Below are 22710 nucleotides of genomic sequence, written 5' to 3'. Positions count from 1 at the left end.
GCGATAGATAACAAAATTAAAATTTCAAGTCTGTTGAAACACAAATTATTAAGATAACAGAAGCAAGCTCAGAAGAATCAAAGCAAATAATTAAAGGGAAAAATACAGAATAGTGTATAAATGGAAGCAATAAAAACAATTTATTGTTTTTGTTAGGTAAAACTGAGTCAATGGACCCACAGTGACTCCATGTACAATGGAACAAAAATTCTATCCAACTCTGTAACATCTTCATAATCACTGCTATGTTTGAGGCCACTGACTCAATCCTTTCCACTGAGGATTTCCCTCTTCTTTACTGATCTTCTTACTTTGTACCAAGCATGATGTCCTTCTCCATGCACTGGTCCCTCCTAATAACATGTATGTGAAGTAAAATTTTACCATCCTCGTTTCTAAGAAACATTATGGCTATACTACTTATAAGATAAATTTATTGGTTGTGGTTTTGGGGTGGAATTTTAAAACATGGACTAAGCCAAAAGTGCTGAAAGAATTGATTTGAAAGGAACAAGCAGGGATATGGTGGCAGCCAGAGGCTTGACTTGTAACAATAAGCAGTATCACATTAAATGAACTGTCTCCATGTCACTGAGTCGATGCTCACTCATAGGGAAAACCCTGCAGGATTGGCTACAACTGCCCCTGTGCGTTTCCAAGACTGTAACCCTTTACGGGAGTAGAAAGCCCGGGTTTTCTCCTGCAGAGAGGCTGGTAGTATTGAACTACTGACCTTGTAGATCAAAAGCCGGCAAGTAACCATTATACCACCAGGCCTCTTTATAGTTCATCTTATCAATTTGATAGACTGATTAAAAAATAATTTCTGGGCAAGTCTTAAATGTGAGTACATTCTCTGAGGAAGTGAACTCATTGGAAATGTACTGGTCTAGGCAGGAATGGGTGATGTGGGGGAGATCATAAAACCAATTATGATCTTATTATAGTTACCAATATCTGGACCTTCCATCTCATAGTCTTCCTCTTCCTCTTCTTGGGCTTCTTCAGTGTGTGCATTATTCTCCACATGGGATATTATTAAATCAACATCATGTAGTACCAAATATTCCACTTGCATTCCCTAGCAATACATGTATTTTAAAACATGAATAAAATGTAGCAGAGCATTTTAATATAAAAAAAATATGTGTAACTCATTTGACACTAAAATGAAACCAAACTTTTAAACGTGAATTAATTCTTTTAAAAGGAAAGAAAATTAACTCTACAGTCAGCACGAGAAGGAAAGCATCCAAAGCATACTTTATGTAAACAAAGCTAGCAGACTATTGAAAAAGAGGAACAAGAATGAAGTCTCAGTTCTTTTCACAAGGAAAAAGAATGAAGTTTCAGTTCTTTTCACAAATGAACCATGACATCTGTGAAACATTTTCACAAAACATCAAGTCTTTCCTGAATATAACATGGAAATATATATCACTTGAAGGTAAACAGTCTTTCAAAATTATTTTAATGCCCACAGAAATATATCCAAGATAACGCTTCATCTAAAATAATTCTAGTATAAATTTAAATTGCCTTTAGCTATAAATATAAAACTACTATGTGACCCCAGATAATTTTAGGAATACCACAGTCTATTGCATTAAGACTTCTTTTTTTAGGTTTCCATACATTTTTATTTGCATGGCCCCACCCACACAAGAGTGCCATGCATCTTATTTGCATTCTTTTTTTTCTAAATCATTTTATTGGGGGCTTGTACAACTCGTATCACAATCCATACATCCATCCATTGTGTCAAGCACATTTGTACGTATGTTGTCCTCCTCATTCTCAAAACATTTCTACTTGAGTCCTTGGCATCAGCTCCTTTTTCCCCCTCCCTCCCCCTCCACCCTCCCTTATGAACCCTTGATAATTTATAATGATTACTTTTTCATGTCTTATACTGTCCGATATCTCCCTTTACTCACTTTTCTAAAGACAAACATTATTCCATTAAGAATTTTTTACTAAACAACAATCATCATATAATTTTGAAAACTTGACATTTCACAGGCCACTGGCTCGGAGCCCTGGTGGCGTAATGGGTGACATGCTGGCTTGCTAACCAGTAGGTCAGCAATGACCAGCCACCTGCCGCTCCTGGAGAAACATGAGGCTTTCTACTCCCAGGCAGGGTCAGTCTCAGAAACCCACAGGGCTTGCCCTCCCCTGTCCGACAGGGTCTCTGTGCGTCAGAATTGACTCTGGCAGTAAGTTTGTTTGGGGGAGCTTATTTTAGTATATTATCCCTGACAATAACTTGAGTACCACTTCTTGTCTGTCAGTTTGTCATACTGCAGTGTTACTGTGTTGCTGTGATGCTGGAAACGATGTCACTGGTACCTCAAAAGCCAGCAAGGTCACCCAAAGTGACCCTCCAGACTAAGAACAGCAAGGAAGGACTTGGCTCCTCACTTCAAGGAAGAAGCTGATAAAATCCTTAGGCATAGCTTTTTTTAGGGTTGTATTATTATTATTTTAATAAATCATTTTATTGGGGGCTCTTACAGCTCCATACATCTGGGGAGAGAGGGGGAAAAATGAGGATCTGATGCCAGGGGCTTAAGTGGAGAACAAATGTTTTGAGAATGATGAGGACAACGAATGTACAAATGTGCTTTACATAATTGATGTATGTATGGATTGTGGTAAGAGTTGTATGAGCCCTTAATAAAACGATTTTAAAAAACAATCCATACATCAATTGTATCAAGCACATTTGTACATATGTTGCCATCATCATTTCCAAAACATTTTTTCTCTTGGGCCCTTGATATCAGCACCTCTTTTTTTCTCTCTCTCACCCACCCTCGTTAACCCTTGCAAATTTATAAATTATTTTTATTTTAACATTTTACACTGTCCGCTGTCGTCCTTCACCCACGTTTCTGTTTTCCGTTCCCTTTGTGTATGTGTGGTGTGTGTTGTGTGTTGTGTGTGTGTGGGGGGGGTGTTGTACGTTGATCACTGCAATCGGTTCCCCCCTTTTTCCCACCATCCCCCTACCCTAATGGTATCGATACTCTCATTATTGGTCCTGAGGGGCTAATCTGTCCTGGATTCTGTGTGACGAGAGCTCTTATCTGTACCAGTGTACATGCTCTGGTCTAGCCAGATGTGTAAGGTAGAACTGGCGTCATGATAGGGGGAGGGGAGTGCATTAAAGAACTACAGGAATATTGTGTGTTCCGTCGCTGCTATGCTGAACCCTGGCTGGCTTGTCCCTTCCTTGTGACCCTTTTATGAGAGGCATTTTCAAATACTGAAAGCCTAAGCAAAGGAAGGAGAACATTTTCAGAGATACAACCGGCAGATGTGATGGGCACTTGAAACATGACTGAAGAGGAGCTGATTTCTTGGAGGGAAGTGCATCGTGGTGATGTGAGTACGTTACAGCATGTGGGAGTGGAGCCTTCAGGACCTTCATTTGCAATGGGGCACGAGAAACGGCTGCAAAAATCTTTAAATCATTAGAACTTGAAATGTACAAAGTATGCATTAAGGAAGCTTGGAAGTGGTCAAAATTTAGATGGAACGCATGAAGACCAATATCCTGAGCTGAAACGGACTGGTATTGGCGATTTTGAATCAGAAAACCATGCTGGGAATAACACACTCAAGAAGAATGAAGTGCCATTCATCATCAGCAAGGACCTTGCTAATCCATGATGAAGCACAATGCTATCTGTGATCTGATCATATCCATCCGTCTTCAAGGAAATCCAATCAATACAACTATTATTCAAGTTTATGTCCTAATCACCAAACCTAGTGGTGAAGAAATTGAAGAATTCCACAAACAACTTCAGTCGGAAATAGATCAAACATGCAATAAAGGTGTGTTAATCATTACTGGTCACTGAAATGCAAAAGTCGGAAACAAAGTGGAAAGGACAGTAGTTAGAAAATATAGACAGAGTTATAAGAAATGAAGCTAGAAATTGCATGACAGAATTTTGCATGTGCAGTGACTTATTCATAGCAAACACCTTTTTCAAAAACAAAAAAGGCAACTTACACATGGACTTCCCCAGATGAAATACACAGAAATCAAATGAACTACCTCTACAGAAGACACAATGGAGAAGCACCAGACGAGGGACTGATGATTGGAACAGCAGACCATCAATTACTCATAGAGAAGTTAAAACCAGTCCATAAGAGTCAAAATATACGCAAGCCTATCCCACATGAATTTTGAGAACATCTCAAGATGGGATCTAATGCAACGAACACTAATGACAGGAGACCAGATGAGCTGTGGGAGGACATCAAGATGATCGTTCACGAAAAAGAAAAGATCAAAGTGGATGTCAGAAGAGACTCTGAAACTTGCTATTTTTTTAAAAACTTGTTCTTAGAGTAGCTAAAGTGAATGGAAGAAAGGATGAAGTCAAGAAGCTGAACAGAATATTTTAAAGGGCAACTCAGGAAGACAAAGCCAAATATTATCATGAAAGGTAGACTGACCGAGAATTAGAAAACCAAAAGGGAGGAACATACTCAGCATCTCTGAAACTGAAAGAGCTCAAGAAAAAATGCACACCTGGAGTTGCAACTTTGGAGGTTCTATCGGCAAAATATTGAATGATGCAGGAAACATCAAAAGAAGATGGAAAGACTACACAGAGTCACTGAACCAAAAAGAACTAGTCGACAGTCCACCATTTCAGGAGGTACCACATAAACAAGAACCAATGGTGCTGCAGGAAGCAGCTCAGGCTGCACTGAAAGCATTATCCAAATACGAGACTCTAGGAATTGATGGAACACCCACTGAAATGTTCCAGACAGCTGAAGCAGCAATGGGAGCACTCAGTTGTCTATGCCAGGAAATTTGGAATGACAGCTACTTGGCCAACTGATTGGAAGAGATTCATATTTGTGCTCATTCCAAAGAAGAGTGGCCCAACAGAATGCTCAAACTATAGAACAATATAATTGATATCACACACAAGTACAATTCTCTTGCAGCAATATATTGACAGGAACTGCCAATTCAGAAGAGGATGAGGCCTAAGGGGTAACATTGCTGAAGTCAGCTAGATCTTGGCTCAGAGCAGAGAATACTAAAAACATGTTTACTTTTGCTTCATTGACTGCAAAGGCACTCAAATGTGTGGACCATAATAAACTGTGGGTAACCTTCAGAAGAACAGCAATCCCAGAATACTTCATTGGGCTCATTTGGAACTTGTACACGAATCAAGAGAAGCCGTGTGAACAAAACAAGGGAATCCTGCATGGTTTAAAATCAGGGAAAGTGTGTCTCGGAGTTGTACCCTCTCACCACACTTGTTCAATCTATATGCTGAGCAATAATCAGAAAAGATATCACAAGGAACAAATATGAAGAAGAGTGTGGCATCAGGATCAGAGGAAGGCTTGTTATGTAGACGACACAACCTGGCTTGCTGAAAGTTAGGAGGAACTGAAGCACTTGCTTCAGGATGGTTTACAACTCAGTGTAAGAAAGACCAACATTCTCAAAACTAGTCCAATAAGCAACATCATGATAAATGGAGAAAAGGTTGAAGTTGCCAAGGATTTTGTCTTACTTGGATCCACATCAATGTTCATGGAAGCATCAATCAAGACATCAACAGCATTTAGGTAAATCTGCTGCACAAAGGCTCTTTAGACTATTGAAGAGCAAGGATCTGACTTTGAGGGCTGAGGAGCACCTGATCAAACCATGGTGTTCTCCAACGCATCAATTGCAGGTGACAGTTAGACACTGAATAAGGACTAGAAGAAGAATGAATGCATTTGAATGGTGGGGCTGATGAAGAATATTCAAAGTACCGTGCACTGCTAAAAGGATAGACTGATTTGTATCAGAAGTAAGGCCGGAGTCCTCCTTAGAAGCAAGGATAACAGAGCTTTGGTTTACATACTTTGGACGTATTGCCTGGAGAGACCAGCCCCTGGAGGACATCGTGTTCGGTAAAGTGGAAGAGTGGAAAAAGAGGAATGCCCTTGAAGAAATGGACTGACGCAGTGGCTGCATCTCTGGCTCAGGCATAGGAACAACTGTGAGGACCACTCAGCGCTTCATTTTGTTGTGCGGAGGGTCCCTGTGGGTCGGAGGCAATGCGATGGCACCTAACAACAGTAGCCTAACGACAGTAAATGTAAGGGTCCCAAGTGGGTTCCCCACGTGTGTTTAATCTCTGGCGATGCACATTCAACTTCTTAATGTTTTATTCATTATATTAAGAACAAACAAAAACAACCAGCTGATTACCAAAGAGTGGATCTAACTCATGTGTTTCAGAGGAGACCATGCTACATAAGGTTTTCAACCAAAACCTGAACCTGTGTACGGTAAAAACCTGTCAGAAAAGGAAAACTCAAATATTTGCCAATAAAACTAAGGATAAAAAGTAGTTCGATCAGAAGGGCAATGCAATCAAGAGGAATTATTGAAGGTTGAACATGAAGGTTGAACATGATAGTGGGACAAGAGGAACATAAAAGGAAACAGAGGTAAGGTCTAGGAGGCAAAGGGCATTTATAGAGATCTAAATACAGGCATGCACATATGTGAATATAGTTTTATATATGATAATGAGGAAATACATCTATGTACATATATTTATAGGTTTATTATTAAGGTAGCAGATAGACGGACATTGGGCCTCTACTCAAATACTCCCTTAATGCAAGAACATTTTGTTCTATTAACCTGGTGTGTTAGTCTGGGCAGACTAGAGAAACAAATCCACTGAAACTCATATGTATATAAGAGAGAATTTTCTATAAAAGGTACATGTACATTAAGAAAGAATCCCAAGCCAGTCCAGTCCAAGCCCATAAGTCCGACATTAGCCCATGTGTCAGACATTAACTACAAAGTCCTCCTCAAACTCGCAAAACACACGCAATAAAGCTGAATGAAGGAGGAAAGCCAAATCAGTGAGCATGTAAGCATCTAAGCGCTGGCAGTGGTCTCCGTGATGTTTCTCCAACAGCTAGGGCTGCATGAGGCTTCTCCTCAGGGACGTCCATGTGGCTTCTCCTCAGGGATGTCCCGCAGGAAGTGAGCCTTGGCAGCTGAAGCAAAGAACTAGCTAAAGCAGCCACACACTGGTCTCACCATCAAAGAACAAGAGACCGGAGAACAACAAAGGCAAGGCTCACTGAGCCATTTATCTCTGCCCTTCAATGACTCCCACATGTGTTTATCCGCCAGGTGGGAACAATAAACCTTAACTATCACACCTGGCATTCCATGATACTCACCTTCTCGATACCATCGCTGAACACAAAATGGGTACAGAAGCAAATGTGGTGAAGAAAGCTGATGGTGCCAGCTGTCAAAAGATATAGTGTCTGGGGCCTTAAAGGCTTGAAAGGAAATAAGCGGCCATTTAGCTGAGAAGCAACAAAGCCCACATGGAAGAAGCACACCAGCCTGTGTGATCACGAGGTGTCAATATGATCAGGTATCAGGCATCAAAGACCCAGAACAAAAAAATCATATCATTGTGAATGAGGGGAGTACAGAGTGGAAACCCAAAGCCCATCTGTAAGCACCTGGACATACTCCTTACAGAAAGGTTGCAGGGAGGAGACAAGCCAGTCAGGGTGCAGTATAGCACCGATGAAACACACAACTTTCCTCTCCTTTAATGCTTCCTTCCCCCACTATTATGACCCCAATTTTACTTTACAAATTCAGCTAAACCAGAGGATGTATACTGGTACAGATAAAAGCTTGAAACACGGGCAATCGGGACAGATAAACCCTTCAGGACCAATAATGAGAGTAGAGATACCAGCAGGGTAAAGGAAAGGTGGGGGAAGAAAAGGGGAACTGATCACAAGGATCTACATATAACCCCCTCCCTGGGGGACGGACAACAGAAAAGTGAGTAAAGGGAGACATCAGTCAGTGTAAGACATGAAAAAATAATAATAATTTATAAATTATCAAGGGTTTGTGAGGGACGGGGGGAGGAAAGGAGAGGTAGAGGGGGAATGAGGACCTGATACCAGTGGCTCTAGTAGAAAGAAAATGTTTTGAAAATGTTGATGGCAACAACTGTACAAGGGTGTTTGACACAATGGATGGATGTATGGATTGTGATAAGAGTTGTACAAGCCAATAAAATGATTTTTAAAAAGTAGTAGATCAGTCAAAGATGAAAAATTTCTGAGACTAAGACAAACAAGGCATTCCCAAAAGAGTTCGAGTTCTCACAGGTGTCACTATATTGCTTTTAAGATCACAAATATTAACTTACTTTAAATAAGGAAAAATGAGTCCTGGTGGCATACTGGTTATGTGTTGAGCTGTTCACTGAAAGGTGAGCAGTTCAAAACCACCAGATGTTCTGTGGGAAAAAGATGAGACTTTCTACTCCCATACAAAGTTTCAGAAACCCACAGGGGCATCTCTACCCTGTCCTAAAGGGTTACTATGAGTTAGAAATGACTTGCTGACAGTGAGTTTGTTCATTGTTGTTATTAAGGAGACATGTAGAACAATAAACAAAATGACTCACCTCTTCTGCTCTTTTGAAGATCACATTAGTGTGCTGAGGAAGGTTCACTTCCAGAGAGTCCCTTTTAAAACATGGAAATAGATGTTTTACATTGCTACTCAGATGAAAACATGAACTCAATTTAGAACTGAATTATAAATTGTATTACTGTTTATGAAACAATGCAATTCAGTGAGCCTGAAAATTTTTACACATAAATACCAACAGATAATCTAGCTTCTATTTTAACCTCTATCATCTTTCAGCAAGATGTACAACTAAATTTCAATCAAGTTTAAAAATAATTACAGATGTTACCACAGCAATACTTCTAACTATAGTGTAACTATTAATTTCAATTTATTACAAGTGACTAGATACCATCTGTAAAAATCATCCTCATTAGTATTTTACTATTCATGTTGATTGCAACTGATACCAACCTACACAGGACAGGGCAGAGCTGTCCCACTGTTTCCAAGACTAAATCTTGACAAAAGCAGATTGCCACATCTTTCTCCTGGGTACCACCTTGTGGGTTCGCACCGCTGAGCTTTTGCTTAGCAATGAAGCACTTTAAACACCCCTCCACCAGTACTCCTTGCTAACCACGGTAATGCTCTATTTTGTGATACCTTAATAAGAGGAGAACTCCAGCTTTCCCCAGAAGACGCCAAGCAACCCATTCGGCAGTTCTTCGATCAGCTTCATATGTGACTTGCTGACTAACAATAAACACCAAGGGTAATCCTAGCTGGAGATGAATCGTGGACACTTGCTGAGGATCTTCAGCAACTTCAGTCTTCATTTAAAAAAAAAACATAATTGATAATAATGTACCAACAATAGTTAACTTTAAATTTAGTTAATTCTTACTATAAAGTATAAGTTAAAAAAAGGTGAAATAAATCTACCATTAACAAAAATGATCTCATAATTTCCTAAATTTTACGTTCTAAATGTACCTATATAGTTTAAACATTTTAAAACTTATAGTTTTTATAAGGAGTTAAACATGAAACTATAACTATAGGGACTACGCATATTATAAAAGAACAATAATTAAAATAATATGGTATTGATAAAGACTTATCACTGAAATGTAATATGTAACTATGAAATAATACCTACCAAACCAAATGAAAAAATACATCATATAATAGTTGATACATAACAAAACTATGAAAAACAGTTGAGTTAAAATAGTAGGCTCAATGTGCACTTTCAATTGCACTCCTTCCAGAAATCCTACAGAAAACTACAGTATAAGAAGTTTCAAAGCGAGATAAAGATATCGGGATGTAGAGAAAGAAAGCAGGCAGTGTATTGTCTCCCACAAACAGCGCTCTGGTTTCTCAGGTTTATTTCAGCATTCTCCACGTCTTTTCTAGGTTCTATAATTCAATGCAATGGCGACACCGAACTCACAGACAATGTACAGGGTTTATTAGGGAAGTTACAATTCAGGTGGATATGCTCAGGAGAGTTAGTCAGTCAGGTCATGTTACAAAGTGGTTTTGAGCCCACAGTAAACCAAAGCCACTTATGAATTGTAAGAATTATTATAGCAAAAAAAAGAATTATTATAGCGTGATCATGTATGCATTTTTAAAATGCAAATTTTGACGCAGGAAGATGTGTGAATATAAGAATGACTTTGTTTTTCACATACATGTATGAATTAACTGAAATAATGGATAAGACACAGGTGATGGAAAAGGATAAGACCTCAAATTTGGATATGTTTAAGCCTAAGAACTACAAGGGGGCTTCAAACAGTGTGTGGGAACATTTTTTAATCTTTTAATTCTGTAATCCCACAAAATTTTTGAAGCCTCCAGATACATCTAACGAGTAGTTAACTATATGGGACAGGATCCCATGAGAAATATGTGACCTAGATTTCAGCTTTGAGAAGCAATGTAGCTAATGCCACAGACACCGGTGAGATCACGTGGAAGGTGTGTTCTAAGCAAATTGTTCCCGGAAGCTCAGTTAGGAGAAGCTTCGATTCCTCTTCAATTGGACCTCTCCTCTGGATGCTTTGTCTCACAGCAAGGCAGCTGGGTTTCAAGAGTTAGCCGCTGAGGGAGCAAGGTACAGGCACATGGCATGTTTGTGGCCTTGTCTCATCTCAGAAGTCATCTTACATCACTCAACGTTTATGGTCAAGGCAATCACAAAGGTTAATCAAATCAGGCCCAATGAGAGAGGACATAAACCCATGACTATATACAAGCATTGATACAGTCACATTATAAGAACACATAGAATGTGAAATACTTGTTGCCATCAGAAAATACAATCAGAACTGATGCACTGAGGCTTTGGAGTCACAGAAAGATAAGTGTATTTTGCATGTGGGAGAGTCATGAATCCCGAAATCAGTAGTCTCTCCTATGGCTCTAACAATACTCATCCAAAACATACTTACAAGAGAATACCCAAAAGATGGATTTTTCCCCAAAGCTAGATATTTAAATTTCTCTACAAAACAACTTTACCACCTTTAAAGTACACTCCATTACACTTAATATATTTGTCAAATCTGAGATTCCATTCTTGGAAACATCTTTCTAACTCATCTGTTTGGATGGCTGACAGCACCTCCCTTATTTTTTTTCTTCAAATCACTATCCTTCCATGCCCCTCTTCATTCACAGAAACACACAGAGCCAGGTCAGATAAGTCAGGTGCGTGGGGCAAGAGAGACATGCTGTCTTTGGCCAAACACTGGCACACTGAGATGGCTGCATGAGCAGTTGCATTGTCGTGGTGGCAAAACCAGTCCCCATCTACCACGAACCAGGCCTTTTCTTGTCACGCACTGTTATGCAATCTTTTCAGAATCTCTAAATAGAAAGCTTGATTAACAGTCTGCCGTGGTAGAATGGAGTCCAAAGGCACTATGAGTTGGCATTTTTGTCTATTCAGAGAGTTGACAGAGGTCCAGAACAAGGTTTGTCATCAATCAACATTTCACCTTCGTGAAACAAGAAAACCACTCATGCACTTGAGTTTTTCCAAAAGCACTGTCCTTGTAAGCTGTATTCAACATCATAACAGTTTCTGCAGCCTTTTTCTCCAGCAGGAAACAAAATTTCACAGCCACATGTTGTTCTCTTAAATCAGCCATCACAAAAAAAAAAAAAAACAAAGTGTGAGTGAAACTGCTTTTATAAAAAAAATTTAGCGTGACCAGAAAGAACCTTTCCAGGTGATACCACTAGGTGCACTAACTCAGAGCAAGTTGTTAGATGCTCGCCTAGTGGGCAAAACGTGTACTACGAAAGCTCTGCTCTGCCCAGAGCAATTATAGTTTTTTTCTGGGTACCCCCTCATATTCCTCTCTTCAAGTCTCCCAAAGTCTCACCCTCTCAGACTTTGATATCAGGGCAGAATCTAAGATCCTATCATCTACAACACATCCAGGTCAAGTTGCACACTGCCTCCTCTAGTACAGACCCTGTGCAGAGCTCCTTGAGAACTATCCTCTCAACCTGAAGACCTGTGAACTAAAGACACAGTTATTTGTCCCCAGCACATACTGAACAAACAATGACAAGAGTCATCGAATGAGCAAAATATACGCTCTTGTTCAAGAGTGGAAAGACAGGCACCCACACTTACCGGTCCACAACAATTTCTATATCCGCCACTTGCTGCCAGTTCCTTGATTTGTGCTCAGTCCTACTTCCTGTGAGTTGTTCCCTTTGTGCTTGGTCTCTCTCTACCTCATGCTTCCATGTTTTGTTTTGTTTTTCATACCAATTTTTAAAAATCTTTTTATTGGGGCTAAGGCTCTTATCACAGTCTGTACATACATCAATTGAGCAAAGCACCCTTATACATTCGTTGCACTCGTCATTCTCATAATTCACCTTCCACTTGGGTTCCTGGAATCAGCTCGGTTTCCCTTTTTTTCCCCTGTCCCCCTCCCTCCCCGATCCCACCCCTGGTCCCTTGATAGTTTATAAATAATTATTACATCTTATCTTACACTCCCCGGCGTCTCCCCTCACCCGCCTCCCCATTGCCCATCTCCCAGAGAGGAGGTTACACATAGATCTCCGAGATTGGTTCTCCCTTTCTACACCCCCTTCCCTCCTGGTGTCGCCACTCCCACCGCTGGTGTTGAGGGGTTCGTCTGTCCTAGATTCCCTGTGCCTCCAGATCCCCAAGGTAGAATTGGGGTCATGATGATTGGGAGGGGAAGAAGCGTTCAGGAACTAGAGGAAGGTTTTTAGTTTCATTGTTGCTACACTGAACCCTGAGTGGCCCATCTCCTCCCCACTACCCCTCTGCAAGGTATGTCCAGCTGTCTACAGATGGGCATTGGGTCCCCATCATGCACTCCCCCTCTTTCACGGTGATGTGATTCTCACCACCACCCAACCTTTGTTGTTGGAAACCTGGTCTCCTCTGCCCTTCACGATCATCTATGTTGGTGTGCTGCTTCCGTGTGGGCTTGGTTGCTTCTGGGCTATATGGCCGCTGCTTCCATGCTTTATAAAAAAAAATTATACTGTGTTTATAGCAGGGTGTATTTTTCAACCTCTTCCATTTTCTTAAGTGTTTGCCCCTTCCATTAAAGCCAATATGATTCTTTTAAAACCTTATGGGTTTCTTAATTATGAAGTTGTAATCCATTTCATTAAATAAAAGTCAAAATCACATATGTACTTGTTAGTGTCTTGTGGGGCAAACACTTAAGATTCTTTGAAGTCCTATTTTTTAATAGAGAGGATCAACAGGGCATGCCTTTAAAAAATTTTTTAAATTGACCTTTATCTGTCTAAAAATTTCTATGATAGAACCCCTGACATTTAAGGTCTTAAAGAATCTTATAGTCTCACTCGGGATTGAACTTTGCCCTGAAATAATATCTTACTTAGAGAACCACTTAATGTCTGGAAACCCCAGTATGTCCTGGCTCCTCTCAATTTAGCCAACTGTTCTTTATTCCTCCTCCTTCCACATTTTACAGTAAGAGGAAATTAAGTGACACTTTTATTATGATGCCTGGAAATTTTCTTACATGGAGAACCAAGTTTATTAGATATATTTCCCATTTTTAACAGCTACTACATAAAAGCAATTTCCCTTTCTCAAGCTTCCAATAACCTGTCCCTTACTGTCTTTCAAGCCTCAGCCAGTGCCTCAAGACTCTCGAAGATTCTCCCACGGCCTGGTTCCAAACTTACTGATACATTCTTTCAGGTATCAAAATCGATTCTGATTTTCTATTACTATGTAACACGCCACTCTGTAACTTGACCCTTACAGCAGCACTGATTGTTTCTTTTGCTCATTAATCTGCAATGTGGGCAGAGCTGGGCAAGGATAGCTCATCTCTGCTCCATACAGAGCCACTGAATGATCCACTTCCCAGATGGCTCGCTTACGTGGCTGGCAAGCTGAGTGAATAACCCTGCTCATTTCTTTTCCACCGGGTTTTGGTACAGGATACTTAGGCTTCGTCACAGCATGGTAATATACTCCAAGAGGACATGGCCAAAGGGGGTGATACAGAAATGCAGGGTACTTTAAGACCCGGTCTCAGAAGCCACAGAGCATTCCTTCAGCCACAAAGGCCTACCCAGGTTCTACCGGAGTTGATAACTGGTGTCAACACGATATAGAGGACTCTCAAGGCCACATGAAAAAAAGCGCGTATGGATGGGAGATGGTCTTCTTTGGGAAATATTTCAGAAAGTATGAAGAAGAAAAAACATTCACAGATAAAATTCTAAAAAAGATCTAGCAAAGACATGGAAGATAGATAGCAAAATCAGACTCATATCATAAAAACGACAACTTCCTAAAAGTGCATAAACAGAAATAGAAGACACAAAAATAAAACACATTCTTGCATTAGATAGGCTTAGTTATAATTTTCTAAAGCTCCTGTATTACTATTAGATAACTTAAGTACCTTTAAAATTATTTTAAAGGACATAAGATAATAAATGTCAGGAGTCAATACCTTGCCTTACAGTATTATACATTACCACACAAGTTCTCAAGAAACAGAAGCTAGTACACCATAACTGCATCTTTCTAAATACCTATATAAAAATGTTTCTATTCAGAGTCTTGAACGCTATTATCAGATGCACAAAAAATATTGTTATGAGAATAATTATAATATACATATAATTTATTTTTAATATCTTATCAAGTATTTGTATTTCAGGATTCTACTTGAAATTCTGGTAAAGCTTTCCTCTATTTACCCTATATAAACAGTCCATCATAGAGTATCAGTAGTTCAAATTGTCCTCTTTTACTAGTGATTAGGATAATAATTGAGCCAGTTTCCCATCTCTTCATGGTCTACAAACCCAACCGAGCCTCTTTTTTTCCTATGACCCTCTACTACCAAGCATTATGTACTTCTCCAAGGATGGGTCTCTCTCGAAAACATGTCCAAAATATATGGAACAAAGCCTCGCCAGCCTCACTGCAAAGAGCATTCCCACTGTACTAGTCCCAAGACAGATGTATTCACTCTTCCTCAATAATCTTCACCAACACCAAAAGCCAGAGGCATCAGTTCTTTGATCTTCCTTATTCCATTGTATATGAGATGACTGAAAATAACATGGCTTGGATCACCTTGGTCTTCAAAGTAACATTTTTGCTCTTTCACACTTTAAAGAGGGCTTTTGCAGCAAAATGTGCCTAATACACCACTTCATTGGATTTCTTGATTTCTGATTCCATGGGTATTGATTTCACTATTTTCAGAATGCCTGTTTTATTTTGAAAAGATTAAAATGATATGCCTTCCATCATAATTATCAACTTGAGTTATATTCATGATAATCAAGTGTTCAAGTAACCCTTCTACTTACACACAAAAATAAACATGCACGCAGCCACCCAAAAAATCTGCATCCCTTACAGAAGGGTCTCGGGGAGGAGATGAGCCAGTCAAGGTGCAGTGTAGCAAAGATGAAACATACAACTTTCCTCTAGTTCCTGAATGCTTCCTCCCACCCACTATCATGATCCCAATTCTGCCTTACAAGTCTGGCTAGACCAGAGGATGTACACTGGTACAGTTAGGAGCTGGAAACACAGGGAATCCAGGGTGGATGATCCCTTCAGGATCAGTGGTAAGAGTAGCGATACCCGAAGGGTGGAGGGAGGGAAGGGTGTAAAGGGGAAACCGATTATAAGGATCTACATATAACCTCCTCCCTGGGGGACAGACAACAGAAAAGTGGGTGAAGGGACACGTCAGACAGGTCAAGATATGACAAAATAATAATTTATAAATTATCAAGGGTTTATAAGGGAGGGGGGAGCGTGGAGGCAGGGGAAAAATGAGGAGCTGATGTCAGGGGCTTAAGTGGAGAGCAAGTGTTTTGAGAATGATAAGGGCAATGAATGTACAAATGTGCTTTACACAATTGATGTATGTATGGATTGTGATAAGAGTTGTATGAGCCCCAATAAAATGATTTTTTTAAATATGCATCTGATTTTTCATAGGTTTAGAAGTGAAAAAAGAATGATGCATATAATTGCAATGGACACACAATACAGTTTAGAATAAGTCCGAATCCCATTTTCTATTTTTATTAATGTTTATAAATAAGCTTAGCATAAGCATACTATTCCCTGGTGGGGAGATGACAACATTACTTTTTTCACATTCACTTGCAGTGTGACTGCTTCTTAATACAGGGTTTGGCGTGGGCACTGCTACTGCTTCTTTTGCATTTTCTTCCAGCAACTTTGCATCTGCCAACAGGATACAACCCTTCACTTTGGTATCATTGTATTCTCTATCATGCAGGCCATCCTTCTCAAGGCTGAGAAGCGTGATGACATATTCCTCTGCAAAGCTAAGCAAGGACGTGCTACTGCCAGCAGCACGTGAAAAGTGGTTTGCACTTTCTGCTTTTTCATCATGTTCATCCATTGCAACAGAAACCGATCTCCGTAAACTCAGATCATCAGAAGCATTTGTTGAATTATTTATCCTTTCTGAATTCTGGCAAATGTTACTGGTTATTAAACATGTCAATCAAAAGACTAGTGGTCATACACACTCTAGCTTAAGGTGCAGGGAGCAGCTTCGGAGAACATCTAGAAAGCGTCATCATGTTCCCCAACCATGTTGCTTCACTTGATCATTGGTGAAGGTGTGGTGGATCAAACATTGAAATGAAGACTACAGTCTTTATTTTTCCACCATTTCTCATTAAATTCTCTGGAGCTCTGGGAAACAGTATCACAGGTTTCCTAAGCAATTTGGAATTAAGCAATTCTATAAACGGTAAATGATAATATTTGTGATTTGCAAAACTACACTATTTGTTAACCAAAGATCAGATGGACCTTTTCTCTTCAAGGAAAGCTTCTTAGAAACCATCTAAAATAGATTTCTGGAGTTCACTCTGGCAAGAAGTAATGATTTCTACACAATTTCTTCTTGTTGATATTTCAGTGCATTTCACCCTCCTTGACTCTTCTTGTTGATCTTCAACTCAGCTTGAGATTTAAAAATTTTTTAAATGTATTCCTATGTTCTGTTTGGCATTTTTTTTTGTTTTAATGAAACTTTTACCAAGGTTATCAGTGAATTTCTTGTACATACTTAAAATCTCTTATGATAACATGCCCCTCAGTCAACATAACCTAGTGGCAATATTACCAATCTTGGCCTCTCTATAACTTTAGGCTTTTCCTGCTAATATCAAAATATTAACAGCTTTTTAGTAGGTTTCTTCAGGGTTTATTATATGTTGTAACCCAGGGTTGAACTGTCCCATACCATTCTGGTAGGTGCTCTCAACATGCCAACTCATCTCCTGTGGTGCCTTCAATATGGTACAGTGAAATAGCCAGCACAGGCTGGCAGAAGCCCAACGTGGGGTGGCAGGAAATAAACGGCAAGGGTTGGCTGCTGCCGCTGGAGCCAACAGCCCAAAGTGCCCATGTGTACCTAGGCCACCAAAATATCAATACCTGCTGGCAGCGACTGACCACAAGGAGTTGATAAAAAGGCCTGAGCCTTATATTGTTTGTAAGTTCCAGTCTATTCTGTTCAAAACACAAAGCTTCAAATACTACTCTGGCCAAATGTTTAAAGTACAACAGTGCAAACATGACCAAACCAGCTCAGAACCCTTTAACATCGCCCATTTTCACAAGGATCACATTTCCTTACCTCAATAAGGGTCTCAACCTTTCCGAGCCATCCTCTTTCATGTAATTCACACTCATTTGTTCTGTTCAGATCTATGCAAGTCCAACCATCTGTGTCTCTCTGTCTCTCGACCAAGCGATCATTCTTGCATCCAATAGCATGCTACTGGCCATTCCTACCTACCCCAGTGTCACTCAGCCTTCTGGAACCTACATTCCATTTGTTTATTTGTCTGGTAAAAGTAAAATACTGAGGTAATGATGTGTTTATGCACCACTGTGAGAGTGTTAAAACAAATCCCACTTCAGAAGGGCATTTCCCTACTAAATTAATATTACTTTGGGGGAAACAGTGGCTTAGAGCAGGGTTTCCTGAATTACACAATTCCAGAGAGAATCATTCACATTACAGTTTATAAAATATATAATGCAGGTATTGCAAATATAATTCCGGGGCTATCATTCACATAGAATATAAAAATAATAATAATAAAGAAAAATGTACCTAAATAAGAGGTCCTAAATAGGTGAAAAATATGGGGGCGGGGGACCAAAATCATCAAAAAGACTAAAATTACTGGTCTAATAGGAGACTTATAGAGACTATGACTCCAAGTTCTGGTCTAGAACTGAATTCACCCTCCCTCCCCTTTTCTCCCCTCAATTTTCAGTCAAATAATAGAAAAGCCTCCAAGGTGGAAAATAACACTATAACACTACAGAGACACGTGCATACTTTCAATAATAAATTATTTTAAATCAAAAGGAGAGCATTTGCCCCAAAACAAAGTTCAAAAACCAAAAAGTAATATGACAAAATAATAATAATTTATAAATTATCAAGGGCTCAGGGGGGAGGGGGTAGCGGGAGGGAGTGTAAAAATTGAGGAGCTGACACCAAGGGCTCAAGCAGAATGCAGGTGTTTTGAGAATGATGATGGCAACAGATGTACAAATGTGCTTGCCACAATGGATGTATGTATGTATAGATTGTGATAAGAGTTGAATGAGCCCCTAATAAAAGGATTTTTTTTTAAATCAAAAAGTAGCTAGGAAAGAAAAGGCAAAATGGAAACCAGAAACACAGGGATGAAGTGGTATACGTAACATTGTGGAGACTGCAATCAATGACATGAAACAATATGAATATTTTCATGGAAAACTGTTGCATTCTGTAAATCTTCAAATAACATTTTTTTCAAGTGTCCTCGATTTTTGTAACCTATGCCCTCAAGTGACCTCACACATACTTGAATTCCAATTCATTGTGAAGTTTTCAAAATTCGTTTTTAGTTTCAAAATTAAAAATACATAATGCATAATAAATATACTAAAATGGACTAGTATCAGACTCTCGCTCCTCATCATCTACAGATAAAACAAAAAATCACATATTCTTTTAATGGCAAAATAAAATTCCTGAGCAGCAACTATAGGAAATGAACAAACTGAAGCCAAAATGTGGTAGACAGAGAAGAGAAAGAAGACTTTAAAAAGACTGATACTACTCTTAATCTTACTTCCAATGCCAAATGTGGTACTTATGAGTAAACCTAATTCTGAGAAATCTTAATACCCCAATAGCTGAAAAGGATTTCCTAGACAATAATCTTTACTGGGGCAGATTTCCAAGTCTTTCTTCCATGAAGCTACCAGGAGGTTTGAACTGCCAACCTTTTAGTTAGCAGCTGAGTACTTAACCATTGTACTATGAGAGCTTCTTAAATAATACCAATAACTTAAAAAAAACAGATGGGTAAGAGGAGCCCACACAGATATAAATGAAAGGTAATTTTTAAATTTTTCACAGTAAGAATACTAACATTGAAGTATATCATTTTTTTAAAACTTAAAAAAATTTTAATTTCCTAAATGCTTGCATAGTTATTTTCAATAGTGAAAACGGTTATTTCCTGAAGAGCTCCATAATGATGAATCCACATTTATTAACATTCAACAATCCCTCTATTGTCATATCAGTTTTCCTATTAAATTCAATAAAATTAAATATAATACTTCTTACTACAAAGTAACACAGGTAGCCTGATGTATGCCCTACTTCATTCATTCGACCATCCATCCTCCCTAGCTGATGTAGCTGCATCTGTCACAGATGGCTGGGGTGACAAACTGGGGTGTCATTTGAGTGATGACACTAGGGATTTGTTTTTTTCTTTACATTTTTCAGCATTGTTTGGATAATAATATGCGTGTGCCGTTTTTACTTATTATTTTTTTTGGTTTTAATACTGAGTGGACAGGTTTTATACCTGTGCTGCCCAAACTTTCAAACTGCCCAACCTTTCAAAAGCCTGACTATCATCAGTGAGTCCCTAATACAATGTTTTCCAGCTAATTCTAAGAAAAGTGAGAGACCATAAATTCTATGGTTCCATCATTTATCAACTTTTAAAACATTCACATAAGATCAAAGCATTCACGTAAGGCAGTCTGCATGATGTGATAGTAGTCACTGAGGCTCACAGTTCATGACAACCTACCACAGAAGATTTCATTTGCACAACACTACATTTGGGGTTCAATGCAATAATGCCTCAAGACATTAATGCATCATTGTATAAACAGACTATCTTCTATTCTATCTTTAATAAGGAAATACTTATAACCCCCCCTTAGTGAAAGAGACAATCCAAGGACAGGGGAAAAGACTTAGCTCGTCTATGTAGAAATACTCCTATCTATGACTCAAAACTTAGTAAAGGTTATGTCTGAGTGATTTAATATTAAAATAAGACACATACCAGCAGAGGTGCTTCCATCGTCTTCATAAATCGATGAATGTTCAGTGTGGTCAGTGACGGTTCCATTAGGGTTCTCCTACAGTCCTGGGTGAAGTCCAACACGGGTTTACAATGGAAGAAGTAGAGGTGTGCATACTCTATATCTTCAGTTCTACAGATAAAAATTAGGCACAGATCTACTTAATCAAGTTCAGAATGTCATCATTCTCTCATCCAGAAAGGTAAATCAACACATTTTAATTCTTGCTTCATGTTTTAAGGCTGAATCACTATTTTGGCAGAAATGTAATATTAAAATAACATGAACTTAGGTAAAAATGACAGAGGACATTAAAATAATATTAATATTTTAACTAAGTACATGAATTATTTAAACAATTATTTTCTAAACTCTCTTACAATAGTATCTATATTAGGTTATAAACAGATATAAGTAGGGGGAGTTTCAAAATATTCGTGGAAAATTTCCATTATCTATTAATACAATGTTTCCATTAACTTCTTAAAGCTCCCTTATGCATATGTATGTGTGTATCCCTTTTAAATAAAAGGCTGTCAAGTTATGGACAATGAGATTACCTTCAAATAGTTGCTTCTCTAGAGCTATGCTAAATAAAGCTCTGTAACACAAATTTTCTAGGTTTAATTTAAACCCAAAGCTGTTTTGAATAAACGTCAGCCAAAACATGCCTTAAGATAGAAACCATGTGACAGTTTGTGGGAGTTGGTGAGCTTTTATCTGCAATATTACAAAACTCGGCAAATATGGCTTGTAATTTGAGTTCTGGCATTCCCTTCGATATGATAATTCAAAGATAAACTTGTAGTGGAATAAGTTTTGCCAAAATTAAAATAGCATTTGTTAAACCTCCATATGACATTAGTAGGCTTTGGCAAAATACACCAAAATTATATTTTAATATGCTATTTTAATTTTTGCTTCATGCTTAAAATGAGCATCCCAGGCACAATGATTTTCAAATTCAATATCAAGTAATTTCTAATAAATTAAGTTATTAAAGAAATGCTCACACAAAGATTTACTTAATGTCTACTGTACGTTAGGCCCTGTGCTAAATGTGGGACACAAGGAGTAAGACAATTCAATCCTGGAGGGGCTCAAATACAGGAGATATACTTAGCAGACAGATCATTAACAGAGAGCTAAACAAAGTGGTCAAGGTAACATAGAAATATTACATTCCATCTCAAGTTGGAGAGGAGGAAAAAGCAGAAAGATCATTATAGAACTTTAAAAACGAGAGAAAATGACTTCTCCCATGGAACTAAAACAAATCAGGATTTCACAGGGAAGAACAGGAAATACACCCAAGTTACAATGAAAGCATATGGCTTTTGAAGACATGCTGTATAGCTGCATATTGCCCACAGCACTGAGAGCTCAAGGACCCAGCTGAGACTGGGTACCTTAACATCTGAAGTAATCATTTCTGAAAGGTATTTAATCAGGCATCATTTGGTCACAGGCAAAGAAACTCATGAAATAAATTTAGGGGGGGAAAACTGAGGGCACTTATTAAAAATATACAGTAGTATCTCAAGAATCTAAGGTAAGGGAAAATCCAATAACTGAATCAGATAAAGAATAAACGTCAAGTCCTTAAACCTGACAGTAACACATTGCAAATGCAGAGGGTCCTTCAACCTGCCATGAACACATTTCTGCTCTCAAGTCTCTCTGTGGAAACCTCTTCTCTGCTTTATTTGTATATGGGGAAAAACAATTCCCATATGCAAGACAGTCACACACTATAATCCAATTCCAAGTTCCTAGGAAATAACCCAGTGGATTGGCCAGTCCTGGGTTGAAATCCAACTCTGATTTAACTAACTGTGATTTGTATGAGACAGAGATAACACCCTTTCTGACTGTACAAAAATTACTTAAGAAGGAAATATGCAGAAAAAGCACAAAGTACTGGTGTTCCTATAGCATGTCACCTTATAGCATATGTATCCTTCCCTAAAAGACATTAATTTCAAACATACAGGAACCAAGATGATATAGCAACTAATATTCTAGTCTTTCTGTAAAAGCCTGGAATAGTGTCTAGCACACAGAAGGTATTCAACAACTATCTGTTCAATTAATGAAGAAGGGAAAAGTGTATTTATCCTATCCTTACAGGAAAACAAGGAGCCCGGAGACTCCGGATAGGGCAAGATATGACAAAATAACGATGTATAAATTACCAAGGGCATAGGAGGGAGGGGGGAATGGGGAGGGAGGGGGGAAAAAAAAGAGGACCTGATGCAAGGGGCTTAAG

The 22710-nt window shown here is 38.8% G+C and overlaps 1 protein-coding gene across 2 annotated transcripts in view; it reads right to left on the bottom strand.

The window, feature by feature from the left end:
• TXNDC16 (thioredoxin domain containing 16) overlaps positions 1-22710 on the bottom strand; it is a 90793-nt gene that overhangs the window by 30626 nt on the left and 37457 nt on the right. For both annotated transcript variants that reach the window (XM_075531487.1, XM_075531488.1), the window contains 4 exons: positions 20423-20573; positions 9134-9300; positions 8520-8580; positions 952-1081 (listed from right to left, as the gene is read on the bottom strand). In XM_075531487.1, the coding sequence (XP_075387602.1) occupies positions 952-1081; positions 8520-8580; positions 9134-9300; positions 20423-20573 (509 nt within the window). The remainder of the gene's footprint in view (positions 1-951; positions 1082-8519; positions 8581-9133; positions 9301-20422; positions 20574-22710) is intronic.

This window comes from Tenrec ecaudatus, chromosome 14, assembly GCF_050624435.1.
Source record: "Tenrec ecaudatus isolate mTenEca1 chromosome 14, mTenEca1.hap1, whole genome shotgun sequence".
Classification (NCBI taxonomy): Eukaryota; Metazoa; Chordata; class Mammalia; order Afrosoricida; family Tenrecidae; genus Tenrec; species Tenrec ecaudatus.
Note: the sequence above shows the minus strand (reverse complement) of the source record. Positions and strands in the feature narration are given on the sequence as shown.